The sequence below is a fragment of the Cotesia glomerata genome, linkage group LG6 (genome assembly GCF_020080835.1).
Source record: "Cotesia glomerata isolate CgM1 linkage group LG6, MPM_Cglom_v2.3, whole genome shotgun sequence".
NCBI lineage: Eukaryota > Metazoa > Arthropoda > Insecta > Hymenoptera > Braconidae > Cotesia > Cotesia glomerata.
This window is the reverse complement of record NC_058163.1, coordinates 16,965,237-16,980,630: the sequence shown is the minus strand read 5'-3', so window position 1 is coordinate 16,980,630 and position 15,394 is coordinate 16,965,237. Positions and strand designations below refer to the sequence as shown.

The 15,394-nt window shown below is 30.0% G+C and overlaps 2 protein-coding genes across 3 annotated transcripts in view; both read right to left on the bottom strand.

Moving 5' to 3' along the window:
* LOC123267761 overlaps positions 1-15,394 on the bottom strand; it is a gene marked incomplete in the record, with an annotated part of 391,343 nt that overhangs the window by 156,799 nt on the left and 219,150 nt on the right.
* LOC123267779 (DNA repair and recombination protein RAD52-like) lies at positions 10,788-15,390 on the bottom strand. Of its 2 annotated transcripts, XM_044732622.1 has the most exons (4): positions 15,178-15,390; positions 11,375-11,449; positions 11,079-11,227; positions 10,788-10,971 (listed from the first exon to the last, which is right to left on the bottom strand). In XM_044732622.1, exons 2-4 carry the CDS (start codon positions 11,424-11,426, stop codon positions 10,819-10,821), a joined length of 354 nt encoding a protein of 117 aa, XP_044588557.1. In that variant the 5' UTR covers positions 11,427-11,449; positions 15,178-15,390; the 3' UTR covers positions 10,788-10,818. The 2 variants fall into 2 exon arrangements, with proteins under 2 accessions (XP_044588557.1, XP_044588558.1); XM_044732623.1 differs by lacking the exon at positions 15,178-15,390 and having other exon boundaries at positions 11,375-11,472.

The window sequence follows — 15,394 nt, the reverse complement described above, 5'->3', positions numbered from 1 at the left end:
TGGTCTTATTTTAACATTATTTTATTTGTCTGAATAATATAATTTTATTCTTTTAAAATATATTTTTAAAAGAAATAAAATTTACAGCAGACACTGATAATGAGAAACGCATTAAGTGTCTCGTCCGGTCTCGCCGAAAAATTTCCCGTCATTAGGCAGACTTAAGTTCTTTGAAGATTAAAATCCTAAGTACACAAGTAAATGGGAGTTTTATTGCCCTCTGTATTGACAGCATTTTAGAAAAGAACTTTAGAAATTTTTAAACGTTTAAATAGGATTAAATCTAATAGAAAATAAATTTAAAACTTTTAAGATAAAATAATTTTAAAGAACTAAAAATTTAATAATAAAAGTTAACAACAAATTTAATAACCAACATTAATATAAATAGGAAGTATTTAAATAATTACTAAAAAAGGGGAATTAACAACTAAAACAATAGAAAATATTTAAATAATTATTTAAAAATTTAATAATATAAAAAAAAAGAAAAATCAACAACAATTACGTAAATAATTATGAAAGAATAAATAATTATAAGAAATGAATATTATTAGTAATAGTTATTAATAAAATATAAGACTTAGTTAAATAAAAACTATGTATTTGTGTGCATGTAAATGTGCCTACACGTACACCAATACATAGTTATATATTAGCCTATAAGTAAGAGATTGATTGATTGATTGATAAATTTATTTATGCCAAGGCACAGGCCAAATGGCAATTTAAATACAAAATATTTTCATCTTAGAAGTTAATAATATTAAATGTAAATGTAAGTACATAATTCTTAACCTAAATTTTAGAATAATATTGCAAAAATAATATTTTAAATTTACTTTCTTTCAAAAACTTTTAAACATTTTAAACTTTTTTAAACTGATTCGACTATTGTCTCAATTTAAATCCTTTAATTAGTATAAAAAGTACTATAATCAACAAATTTAATCTATCAATTGTTCAATTTATCAACTGTCTAAATTTAGCAAATAGTCAAAAACTTTATTTTTGAAGACTTCAATGCTACTCGAATTTACAATTTCCTCAGGTAGTTCTTCCCACAGGCGTATCACAGTTACCATAAATGAATGAATGCTCCATATAGGTAGTAGCAAAATGAGGTAATTTGAAAAAAGAATGTTTTTTAGCTGCTAACCTATTGGAGCGTCTGGTATCAATGTCTTCTGTGAACAGGTCTCATAAGTAATTGGGTTTCCCAACTTGAAGTAGCTTGTAAAAGTAACAACTCATGTAATACATTCGTCGATACTTCACCGATAGCCATCCCAGCTTTCGTCAATAAAGTGTAATATGCTCATCTTTCTTGAGATCAAAGATAAATTTTATTGAGCAGTTCATTGCACGCTGAAGTTTTAAATTGCTGTCAAATGATGAATCTATCAATGCAACAGTACAATAATCAATGAGCGGAAGGATGGTTGCAGATACTAATAATTTTCTGATAGGAGTTGAGAAGATGTTTTTTCTAACTTTGAGACAATGCAGAGCTGAATTCACTTTACTGATTGTTTGAGTAATGTGATAGTTCCAAGATAAGTTTCTACTTATCTTGGATAAGTTAAATCAAACGTTAATCAAGTTTAGCAAGATCAGAAACACAATTTATTTTAAGAATTTCAGAGCCGTTATCTCTCTTCACAAAAATCTGTCCGCTTGTCACCCAAACATACTTGAACTTTTTTAATTTAGCCTTTTCTTTAGTTTGTAAAAGCAGTTTATATATCTCAGGCAGTAAAAATTCATTGACGTATATAGCACCTTTGAAGTTTTGATCAACATAGTCCGGAAACACAATTTTAGCTAAAAGATTTTTTGACTTGCGTTTCGAACTTATAATGAAATCACGCACTCGAGAAGACTTCAAATCAACAAGATAAGAATGATTAACCTTATCTTGTCTCGGTCTACTTTTATTTTGAAATTCGCGAACGCTCAAAACGTCACTGATCAGATGCGGCAACTCTAGGGCATTTAAATCAGCAGACTGAATTTCAGAAGGCGATAAATTATCAGCCACCGAATTGGGAATACCTGCAATTACCAACTCAGTTGTACTTCCTGATAGAGATGAAGTAGACGAAGTTTCTCTGTTTTCAAGATTGACTATCTTGTTCAGATCTGCTAGATTATTATGCATTGTATTCATATTAGATTTATAATCTTCTTTTAATTTTTTAATTTCCGAGTTCAACTCCAAAATTGACTCAGCATTTGTTTTTACACTAATCTTAACTTCCGAAAGGTCAGCCACAGTAGCAGCTTGTGAATTTTTGAGATCAGTAATTTGCGTACTAAGATCTTCAAGTTTCTTATTCACTGACATGTTCGATGATAGGAACTGTTCCATCATAGTTGTCATCTTATCATCAAGTGACTTTTCAAACCAGTCTGAAGGTAGCTGCAACATTTCTGGTGATGGAATAGATGAATGAAACACTGAGTCTGGACCAAGAGATATCGGTGTATTTGGTGTGACGGGTGATTTTAATGAGGTTGATACACGAGCTGTGGATAAGCGAACAAGTGAGGTAGATCCACGAGCTTTAAATGTATGATCAAGAGGTGAAGAGCTGGCAGACTTGAAACTAGAAACTGAGGAGGTGTTAGAGCTAGTAGATTTTATCGAAGCAAGTCTCGTTTTTGCATCTAAATTTCCCAGGAGATAGTTAAATTGTTTTCTGCAACAATCAGTGAGCGGCCTGTTTTTTACATAATCTCGTGCACAACCAGGATGAAAATGCTGTTGACAAGTGTTACAAATAACAGATGATTTAACAGGTCTCTTGCATTTAACACATGTGTCAGGCACCAATGGCGTAACCAGAAGATTGGAAGTAAAATTACTTCTCAATACACACACTGTTGGTACTTTGTAAATTCTCAGGCCGTAACAATTTGATGCTCAGAACACACTGTAGATCTTTTATAAGTTCTTGAACTATAGTAATTTGATGCCGAGAGTCAATTTGATAACAATTTATCAACAGAGCAGTAATCGAATGGATGATATCTATCGAACCTGGTAAACCTCAAGTGAGAGTTGACATCAACTGACGCTAATTTGGCTAACAGCCCACTGCACACTAAAACCACTGTCAACTTAACCTCTTCAATGATGAGCAATTTATATTTAATTATTTTGCAATCCACAACGAACAAATAAGGAAAATTTATATGTCAATCTGCAGATTGCAATTTGTTGCTTGCAATATTTCTGAAACAAAAAATGCCCGGGGGCAATTTACAGCAGAAAAATATTCCAAAGACAGAGCGAAAAATTAAGCGTGTTTATGTACTTACGGAGAGAGAGAGAGAGAGAAAGAGAGACACATCATGCCCTCTGAGCCCAAGGAAGGGAGTTCAAGCGAACATCTTGGAAAAATCGGAAGAGAGGGTAGAAACTAAGGGAAATAGACAGGTAATTGGATACTGTTTTCCCCCAATTAGTAATTTGGAAACGCCCAAAAATTCGAGTCCCAAGAGAACTTCGTATGAACTCTCCCTCTCATCATCCTGACCCTGAACTGTGCGGATCGCCCAATTAGCTAATGACCGTGGCTACTCTCACGCAGCTGAATAGTTTATTTTAAATTAAACTCAGTGTTAATGAATAAGTTTTCATTTGTTATTTTAAAGTAAAATCGTAATAATATTTTAACATCTTCCTACTTATCTTCACATAAAATTAAATAAATAATTAACCGCGTTAAATGATAAAAATATTAATTGACCGAAAACCCACGTGTGTCGACGCAACAATAAAGGTATGTGTTTAAACTTATTGTAGTTTCACATGTGTAAAACTTTGATTATTAATATAAACCTGAAACAATAGAATTTTGTAAACATTTATCTTTTGTAACTTTTAATTAATTTCAATATATTGTATAACTCTTAAATTTGCAGTGAGTTAATTTATTTAAAAAGAAAATACCAATATCCTTTCACAATATTTCTGGGTTCCCGGTCTAATGGTTGAAAAATACCAGGACCAAAATAAATATTAATAATTTACGTTCATCGTTTGGGACGTAACACAATTATCCCCGATCCAAATTGATGTTAGACTAATTTTAAATTTTTACATTAAATTTTTATTTATTAAATTTTTTAAATTTTAATTTTTACTTATTATTTATTTTCACCACATTATTGTCGGTATGAGCACTCATACCGTCCTTGGGTTAATATATATAAAAATTAAAAATCTTTATTTTAATTTAAGATTAATCAAAGATGTAATATTCTTTACTCAGTGAGACTTTTTTCGGCCACCGAAAAAATAATAACTCGGAAATGCTCAGACCAGGAATCGAACCTGGATCTTTTGGTGTCGCGCCAACTGCTCTACCCTTAAGCTATCCGAGACACTGTCCGTAACTATGATTCAGTTACCTATTAAGACCCACTGAGTAATTCTTCGGAAAAAATAGTAAATTATCGAAAAATCCTGGCCAGACGGACTACAATCTTGATACAATCAAGTAGGAGATTAGAGTCTACGTATTTAAAAACATCTAAAATACATCATTAAAAATTGTCAATATACAAGAATTACTCAGTGGGTCTTAATAGGTAACTGAATGATATATTCACCCAAGGACGGTATGAGTGCTCATACCGACAATAATGTGGTGAAAATAAATAATAAGTAAAAATTAAAATTTAAAGAATTTGATAAATAAAAATTTAATGTAAAAATTTAAAATTAGTCTAACATCAATTAGGATCAGGGATAATGGCTTTGAAATATAGAACTCTTTAATTAGTAAAAACACCGATCTTCGGAAAAAATAGTAAATTATCGAAAAATCCTGGCCAGACGGACTACAATCTTCATATTATATTTAAAAGATATATGTGCAAAGGGAGGGAGTGTCAGAAATAGTTTACTTTGCTCATACATGAGGCACCATCTATTAGACGTTTAAAGTAATTGCTAGACCTCTGGAGTAGTCTCTTACGCTTAGACATACTCACTCTTGACTATAGCTCTGTACCGATCACACGTACATCTAGAAGTTCTGTGTACAAGACATAATAGAGCTGCAACTACATATAGATGAATATATAATCACGAGTGTTATATTTTTACTAGAATAACCATTCTTCCTATTTTCCACAAATTATTATAAAAGTCCTTCACTTTTTAATAAAATTTTTGGAACATTTATAGATGAAATAAATGCCTATAACACATGAAACTTCATAGCAAGACTGAAAAACTATGATAATAACTTTATACACAACTTAAACTACAAATAACTTTTAAAGGATTGATTTTATCGAAAAATTATAAGATAACTTTTTTGTAAAGCATTAAATTTTCCATCAGAATATGCATCGATCATAGTCGTAGTGGCATTTTTTTTTAAGGAAAAAAATTAATTCCAAAAAGTTCCAAATTCCCATGTTATTTAAATGGGAAATGTAACTCGATTCGGGCATGGTTTAATTTGGTAATTAAGAGCTTATTTATGTAAGATTTTTTTTTTTAGGTCAAGAACTAAAAATCCAGGGGGCGGCAGCGAAAAAAAAATCAACTTGGGAAATAACGGACACCCTACTGTTCATGTATGATCAGGCCTGAAGTTAGACATAATCATGCCTGCTCATGCCTGCTCATGTCTGAAGCGTCAAATACGCTCAGGTCTGTTCATGCCTGAACAGACCTGTTCATGTCTGATCAGGCCTGTCCATACCTGTCCATGTCTGAAGCGGAAAATACGCTCAGGCCTGTTCATGCCTGTTTATGTTTGAAGCATTAAATACTTTCAGGCCTGTTCATGCCTAAGAAAGTTAATTAAATTTACCCTACGGTAGGTTTTTAATGATAAGTAAAATACACTTATTTATTGAATAATAAAATATACCGTTTTTTGATAATTTACAAATTTATTAATCGAAATAAATGTACATACGTTGAACGTATTCAAAAATTTTTTCTTAGCATATTTGGTCCTTAGCATGAACAGATATGAACAGGCATGGATAGGCCTGAGCGTTTTTAACGCTTCAGATATGAACAGGGATGAATAGACATGAACAGGCATGGACAGGAGGGTGGGCCGAAAATCCGCTTTTTTAGAATTTCGTTTAGTAATAGCAAAAATATTGTTTAATAAGTTATAAAAAAATTTTGTGTGAAAAGAAAAAATGTTTGGTCAACATCTCAGGCTCGCCGATTGCAGTCAAAGATAAAAATGCTCAAAAAATTTTTTCATTAAATTTATTTGATCGGAAATTTTATGCTCTATAAAAAAGTTCCTTACACAAAATTACGTAGCACCCATAGATTCAGAGATAATCCCAATTTTAGTATCAAAATAGTAGATTTTCGCCATTAAAATAATCTTGTTAGTTTGAAATCTATTTATAAGTTCTCCATTCAACAGGAAATTTAATTTTCTATCAAAATGTTTCTTTGTAAAATTTTTTACGAGTGATAATTATTAAAATTATTCCAATTTTCGTTCAAAAAGTGGCATTTTCGACAGTAAATGAATTATATCTTAGTATAAGATGATTAATAAATCAATTTATTGTCTACAAAATTAAATTTTCTACAAAAAAAGTTCTTATATTGAATCACGTGCCTTTAATATTTTTTATAATAATTACAAATTTCCGATAGAAATTAGTGTAACATTTTTCAAAGTTTCGTTCACGGTACATCCACTACTAGTGCTAGAGTAGACTTCTGCAAAGAGAGCAATCCGTTTGTCTTAGCGATTGCCAACAGATGGCGTTCTGTATTGTCCTATAAATTTCCTTTTTATCTTCAAATACTTTTCATTACAATACATAACCTTAAAAAAAAGTTTCCTTACATTTTGTGTTCAGTTCAATAGTTTACTTAAATTGGGACATACGTTAAGAAAATAACTGTCATCAAATTATTATTATTATTTTCTTGTTATTTTGTAAGTATACTCTATGGAATTTCTTAATTATCAATTTGAACATCGGCTGCAAATTTCTAATATTGTTTTTCCATACTGATTTTATTAACAGTAGTACAAAGCACTTTTTCAAAATGTCAACGTGTTCTATATTTGGAGAGCCAGAGAAATTACCCAAGGATCATCTTCCAAGCAAGGAAGATATTGTGAGGTATTGTAATTACCTAAGACAAGGAAGAAAAAACGAGAATCAATTTGAGCCATCACTTTTGAAATTGCAAGTATTGTAGCTACAGACGTAGAGAAGTTATTCTCTATGATTTCTATCCCAACAGTTTCAACGAAACGAATTATCCAATTAATAATTGCTCAACATGAAACATATTTGAACGCTAAAAAAATAGTGAGTAATAATCGCAATTCTTCGTCATCTGGGCAGCATAAAATTAATGGTTACAGGACTGATTCAAAAAAACTATTCGATGTAAGCTCTCGTAAATGTATTGAATTCAGTATCTGCAATTGTCCAGAAGAAAAAAATGTACCTGTCACTCAACATGAATTTCTCGCAGATCAGAGAACTATACGCTTACGAAAAATCTCTCAACAATTTTTGAACATCCCAGAGCCAAATGATGAATATACAGAACGTTTACCTCGTAGTATCTCAGATTTAAACCAAAATTTGGTATCTTCAGACTTATCTTCTAATTCATCATTCAGTGAAACAAATTATTCTCAAAAATCGACTTCTTCAAGACATACAGTGATTTAAAATTTTAATCGGTTTACGTAAGATAGACAGTGTTATTTATTACTTGGTGGGTCTTATTAGGTGACTGAATAGTAAATACGGACAATGCCTCAAATAGTTTGATCAGTTGAGCCCTTGACTTGTAATGAAATACGGTCCGGGTTCGAGTCCCGGTCTGTCCGAATTATTTTTTTCTGTTTTTCATTCATTATCCATCCGGAGAAAACTCCGATGAAACTCGGAAAATACTCTTGGAAAGCTCCACAAAAACTCGGTGCAGACGCCGACTAAACTCGACAGAAAATCCGAAAAAACACTGATAAAACTCGGGGAAAACTTCATGAGAACACCAGCGAAATTCCAACCAAATTCCGTAACGATCTCAATTAAACACCAATTAACCACTATCGTCTTCATGTGTCACAACTGCACACAATACTCTGAGTTTACTCCCCATATACGCCGACTATACTCCATCGTTACGCTGAGTTTCGGACGAGTTTTATCGGTGGCACCGTAACCACTAGGGAGCATAAAATTTCCGATCAAAATAAGATGACGAAAAAATTTTTTGAGCATTTTTATCTTTGACTGCAGTCGGCGAGCCTGATATGTTGACCAAAAATTTTTTCCTTTCACACAAAATTATTTTATAACTTAATAAACAATATTTTTGCTATTACTAAACGAAATTCTAAAAAAGCGGATTTTCGGCCCACCCTAATGAACAGGTATGATCAGGCCTGAGCGTATTTAACATCAGACATGAACAAGCATGGACGCATGACCATATCTAATTTCAGGCCTGATCATACATGAACAGACATGAAAAGGTCTAATTTCAGGCCTGAACATACATGAACAGGCATGGTCAGGTCTGATCATTTTTTCCGGGTAGATCTGATCAGACTTGCATACTCAGAGATGTGATAAAAATTTTTTCTTTCACGAAAAGAATTTTTTTGGTCATCACAAAATGTGCAAAATTATTTTTATCATTACGTTTAAATAATTTTGAAATAAAAAATTTGTTACATTTCCTATAGGATGTTTTGGTCTGCTCTGCTCCGGCCTAATATGAAAATCATTACTTATTTTATTATTTAAATAAATGTGATGTGATAATGAGATTCCGTTAAATAATCTCACGAACGGAAGGATGTGACGTTAATTATGCCTTACTTAAATCAATAAATTGTTCATGGATAGTTACTATAATCAAGCTGGGAGGTTCCTAATTCTTAAATTAGGAGAATCTTTATTAACCACGTAATATTCCCCTTGATGCGAGTTATTTTATTGATTTACCTTGCCCAATACCGAGCGGCTTGTACCGGGAAGGAATCCGATGTATGATCCGCGTGGCAATAGGGGGTCTCGGATAAGTGTTAAAAAAAGGATGGGTGGGTTTGGTGAATTACAGGCACTCGTGAACACCTCGTTTTCTTATGATTACTTTGAGAATTGGAGAGGTTGGAATGAATAAGAGTGATATTCGTTGAGATAATTAATATATTGAGATTTACTTACTATTAGATTGAAGAGTCAACTTCAATTAGATAATATAATCTTGGATACACTGAAGTTATACAATATATCTTTTATTGTCGTTATAAATATATGGTTGGGATTTTTCACCAAGAGGTATCAATTTACAAGATTACAATGCGTATTGATAACTAATTCAACTAGGCCCACTAGGATCTGGGTGAACGGGTTACCGCACTAGTAGAAATTTAGCTTTATGAAAAAGTTAAAGTGTATTTGGTCAGTAAATAATATTGATATTATTTGTCTTTAAGAGAATACCAAATTATCGAGACTTAGACCTGTAGAGTAACGTGCTCAAGACGAATTGACCACAGACTGACCGATATTAGAAGAAGACTAAACTTCAAAATAAACTATGAGAGGGTTGGTCAGTAAGTAGAAATGATACTACTTGTCTTTAGACTGCCAAATTATCGGAGCCTAAGACCAGCAGAGTAACGTGCTCTGCACGTACTGACTGCCGACTGGCCACATTTGCCATTTTTTTGGGGTTTATATATTTTCGGGGGTTGCTTGTCCTTGTTCAATAAGCATTGACGTATTGATACCTCCTTGGTATGATTACCTCATTTTTCCTCGAAAAGTATTTCGAGTGACCTTCTCGGGTTATTAGATTATTCTGTTTAATTTCATTTTGTCATAAGGGATGGCGACAATATCTATTATCGTAAAGTATCGTTTTTATAGTCTTTCTTGGAATTCTTATTTTTATCATAAAGATTAATATTATTTAATTAAATAAAAATTGAGTCATAATGCATGTGTACCATTCGTTACAATAAATAAATTAGGACTATCGAAATATATTATAAAATCAATTTTTATATTATCTTTATCTATCTTCTATCTTCTTCTATATATATATAAGAGATTTCCACCTATATAGTCACTCATCACGATATCTCTGGAACCATTAGAGCTAAAGACTTGAAATTTGGTAGGAATATTCTTTTCACCGAGTAGAGGTCAGCTAAGAACGGATTTTACGAAATTCCACCCCCAAGAGGGGTTGCGGGGGTGTTAATTGAAAAAAATTCACATTTGAAAAATACAGCTCTTATAGGTATTAAACTTAGTCAGGATATTCTTTTTGGCATGTTTGAATTTACTAAGAACTAATTTTATGATATTAAACCCTAAGGGGGTTGTGCGGGGGCGTTAAAAATATTAAAAATTTGTATCTTCCAATCTATTGCTTTAAGAACTTTAAAACTTGGCCAAAATATTTTTTTTGGCATGTTTGAGTTTATCAAGAATTAATTTTATGATATTCAACTCCAAGAGGGTTGTGCGAGGGCGTTAAAAATTAAAAAAAAAATGTGTATTCCAATCTATAGCTTTTAGAACTCTGAAACTAGGCTGGAATAGAGTTCGGGAATAATGCCCTTAGAAAAAATGCATGGTGTAAAATAAAAATAAAAAAAAAGTCAAAATATTTAATTAATAGCTGCAATAGATCAAAACTTGAAACGATTTTTTATTTCGTCCTGTTAAACAACCAAGAATAAATACTTATAAATTTATACGTTAGTGTTTTTTTCAATAAAAAGGTAAATTTTAATTTTGACTTTAAAATAATATGACTAATTAATTTTTTACAATATTTTTATTATTCCATTCGGCTTTTAACTGTTGCTGCTTGACCATTCTTTGCACCTTTTCATTACTCAGCTTCTCCATTATCTTCATAAATTCCCAAAAAAACGTAAAGGCGTCATACAAGGCTCGATGGAAAGATTTCTGTCATAAAATAAAAAAAAAAAAGATTAAGTTATTAAAATGAATTATAAATAATACTGTAAATAATAATGTAAAAAATACATGTAAATAATATTGTAAATAATTACATTTCGTGCTTCATCATAAGCTGCGCCAATTGATTCGCTACGAGATTCTTTGAATGACATAGCTTCATGAGTCCGCTCATCTCTCAAGAAAACCTTTACAACGGTTGTACAACCAACAATGTATGTTCCATTGACTTCTTCAACGTAGTCTGTGATAAAACAAAAAATTATTTAATATAATTTTCAATTTTTGATTTTTAAAGCAATTTCTTTTTAATTTAACTAAGAACTTTTTCTTATTCAAATTTTTAATTAAAAATTATCTGAGAAGTGTATACATTTTAATTTTGACTTACCAATTATCTGCTTCTTGAGTTCGTGCGACCAATTATCATTCGTAAAAGCCATGTCTCCATGTATAATTAATGTTTCTAAATTTAAATTATCAAGATTCATTATTTTTATAATTTTATCGTTGTGTAATGATTTATAGATTAAATATTTATTTTTATTGATTTTGTTGATTTAATATTTATTTTTGATATATATTTATGTTTTTTATTTATATTTCTATTTTATTTATTTATTTTTGAAATAGCCTTGAAGTTATCTCCAAAACAAATGAATTATTTAACTTCATTAATATTTTTTTAATGTGTCAAAGTTTTAAAGAGAAAACAGATAGCTGTCAAACGAATTATTTTCTAAAAGTGATTTAATTGATAGTTAAAGTGAAATTAATTAATATTATCATGTGAAATGATCATTTACTAAAATTGATTAAAATTGTTCAGTGAAATTATCATCACGAATAATTTAGTGACTTTAATCAACATCTGGACTATCGATACATCATGTGAAATGATCATCGAATGATAAGTTTTTCATTAATTAATATTTTCTTGAATATTTAAATATTTTCATTGCTGCTTGGGATTTTCCAGAAATTAATTTATTATCATAAATAAATAAAAAAAAATTTATTAGTTGATATAGCGTTCATCCAATTTTTATTTGAATATAATAATTAGATAATACTAAACCCAGTAAACACGTTTACGTCAATGTGACGTCAAAATGACATTGGGCTATGTCAGGATTTACGTAAGATACAAGTCACGAATGAGTCATATATGACTCATTATTTCACACTTCTTGACGTAAGATTCTGACGTAAAAATATGACGTAGTCATGACGTCAGTATTATGTCTCAATGACATTTATGACGTCAATATGACATACCTGTGATGTCTATATCATGATAATGATGTCATTATGACGTAAAAGTGATGTAAGTGATGTAAGAATTGTAGCTCAGAAAAAATATTAAAAAAAAAATTTCTCAAAAATAAAAAGATGGCAATTTTGAAATTAATTATAGTGTTGTGGACTTATTACAAAGTTTGAAACACTAGTTATATGTTGATACTTGATGAAAAAATCCTGAAATATGCTGGGCTCGAACTTGGGTCCTCACGTATCGAAGTCTGGAACGCTGCTCACTTGTCCAAGTAACGGTTCATGTTACGAAGTAAATAACTTATGTGATAAGCCTTACATGACGAAAAATGCTTATTTCATAATTTTTTCTGAGATTAAATGTATTTTAAGAGCTGGAATTGTATAAAATTCAAGTCTAATAATTTATACAATTTTATAAAATTTCATTAAACTCATGAAATTTTATAAAGTTCTATAAAACTTTGTAAAAACTCTTATAAAAGGCTCTCTAGTGAAACTTGTGGTAATGAATAGGCAATTTATAAATTTTCATAAGAATTGATTGAATCTTACACTTTCAAAAATTTTCGTCTAAAAGCGGACGCAGAGAACTTTAGACTCTCTGCGGACACAGAGAACTTTCACAGAGTGAAATTTTTTCAGAGTAAACGATGTATCCGTGTCATTTGAATATTTTTTAATACTTATTGATTTCTCAAGACTCGAATTTTTTTTTTATTTAATTTTTTCCGAAAATTTAGTATTTTTCATTTGGATTTTTCTTCTTCAAAATTTCAATTTACAAAATTTAGATTTTTTTTAATTTCAACTCTTTTAAGTATACCATTTTTTTTTAATCTATATTTCTTTTTAATTTCAATTTTTTCGAAATTTGAATTTTTTAATTTAACATACTAACAACATTATGAAACTTGATGTACACAGTAAAAAATTTTTAATTTTACTAAATATTTAATCTACACTTACAAAAGCTAAATATTTACCACAAAAATCTATAACACTAAAGTTTTTGACGCAATGACGCAAAATTTTTTACTGTGTAAAATACTATTAGTCTCGTCAATAACAATCATGGAACTGTTTGAATTATTTCAAATACAATGTTTCATAAGTAGCAGCACTAATGTCAGAAAATTATTTTTCAAGTAATAGTGCAATATTTAAATGACTGACATTTAATTTCTTGACGCGAAATCATAAGAAATTATATGTTTACTCGCTTGACGGTTTAAAAATTTAGAGTTCATGCCACATAAATTGAACTCGGTATTTTGTTATCAGTTTCACACCAAATCATTTATACTGAATGAAGTCGAAAATATTTTTACAATGGATAAAAGTACCTAAATTCATGGAAAAATATAAGTGAGAAACATATGCAACGAAAAGTATTTCTTGCACCAAGAAAATTTTGACGGAGGCTGAAGTTATATTGGAGCAAGAAGTGTTTTAGTGTCAAGATATTTTGACTTCATTCACGAAATTTTCAGTCATCTCTAATATATTCTTAGTCCAAAGAAATTTACCTTTGAGTCAAGATTTTTTTTCTGCAGTGTATGGAAACATACAATCAAAGATATAAAAAGTTTATATCCCACATGTATTTAATTTGTATGTTTTTTTCTTAAAAACGTAAATGAAAAATATTTTGTATGTTATTTGCTAATATGTTAGATATATTCATTAATATTATAAATTATAAATTTTTGTTATTAAGAGCGGACTTAAATTTGCAAGGTACCAGCTTAAATCAGCTGTTTACCTCTTTCTGATTCTTACTAAATTTTAAACCAATTTTCACTAATATTTAGCGATTAATTGTAAATTAGACATCTTATTGAAGAAGTTTTATATTTGATAAATTTTGATCAATCGACAATATTAAAAAAATACATCCCCCAAATTTTATCAATATTATGGAAAATAATCGTTTGTCACTGATTTAGAAAATGACTTTCAAATTACGTCAGTATTATGTACAATTGTGACAAATTATTGATGTTAAATAATGACTCACAGATGGTATCGGTATTACGTAAGACCGTGACTTGTCACTGATGTAAACACATGATATTAATCTTACGTCAAGATTACGTACAACCGTGACTTGTCACTGATGTAAACGCATGATGTTAAACTTACGTCAAGATTATGTACAGCCGTGACTTGTCACTGATGTAAACGCATGATGTTAAACTTACGTCAAGATTACGTACAGCCGTGACTTGTCACTGATGTAAACGCATGATGTTAAACTTACGTCGTTATGACATACAATGATGGCATTAATGTTACGTAATATTGTAGTTTATATATTATGTCAGTTGTACGTAATATCTAACTCATTTCCGTTACATCATAGAGAAGTAATAAACTTACATCAGTATGATGTCAAAAATATATCATATATTTTTACATCATAATTGGATTACAAGACAGGTCAATTTTACGTCATATTTACGTAAAATATTGTGACATTCCTATGACTTATAAATGACGTCATATTGAAGTCATGTGTTCACTGGGAACTCATTGATCAAAGGTCATTTCTTGAAAGGTTTTTTTAATATTTAGTAAGTTATTATTTGATTTGATTAATATTATTTTATTTATGATGATATTTTAATTTGAATGAATTATTCTGTTATAATCATTTAAAATTTTCCAGTTGCATGAATTTTCTTTCGGTATTTAATCGATTATTAATTCATTGATTGATATTATTTTGTTTATTATAATACTTTATTTTAAATTAATTATTCTGTTATCATTCAATTCTTACTAATTGTATTACATTATTTACTTTTCACAATCTCTTCATCATATTTAATAGGTTATTATTGATTGATTGATATTATTTGGATAATGATCATAATTTAGTTTAAATTAATTATTCTATTAATATTTTATACTTACCGGTTACATATCATAATTTACTTTTCACAATTTCTTTTACCCATACAAATTTTTACTGCACACTAATGGAATCGAGCATTTCTTTCGAAATTATTGAAATTCCCGGCGACGGCGCGTGTCTTTTTTCTTCATTATCGTTTTTATTGTATAACACAGTGTCCTTTAGTGATCAAATAAGAAGTAAAATTGTGCTTTACGTGTTTAAAAACTGGCAGAG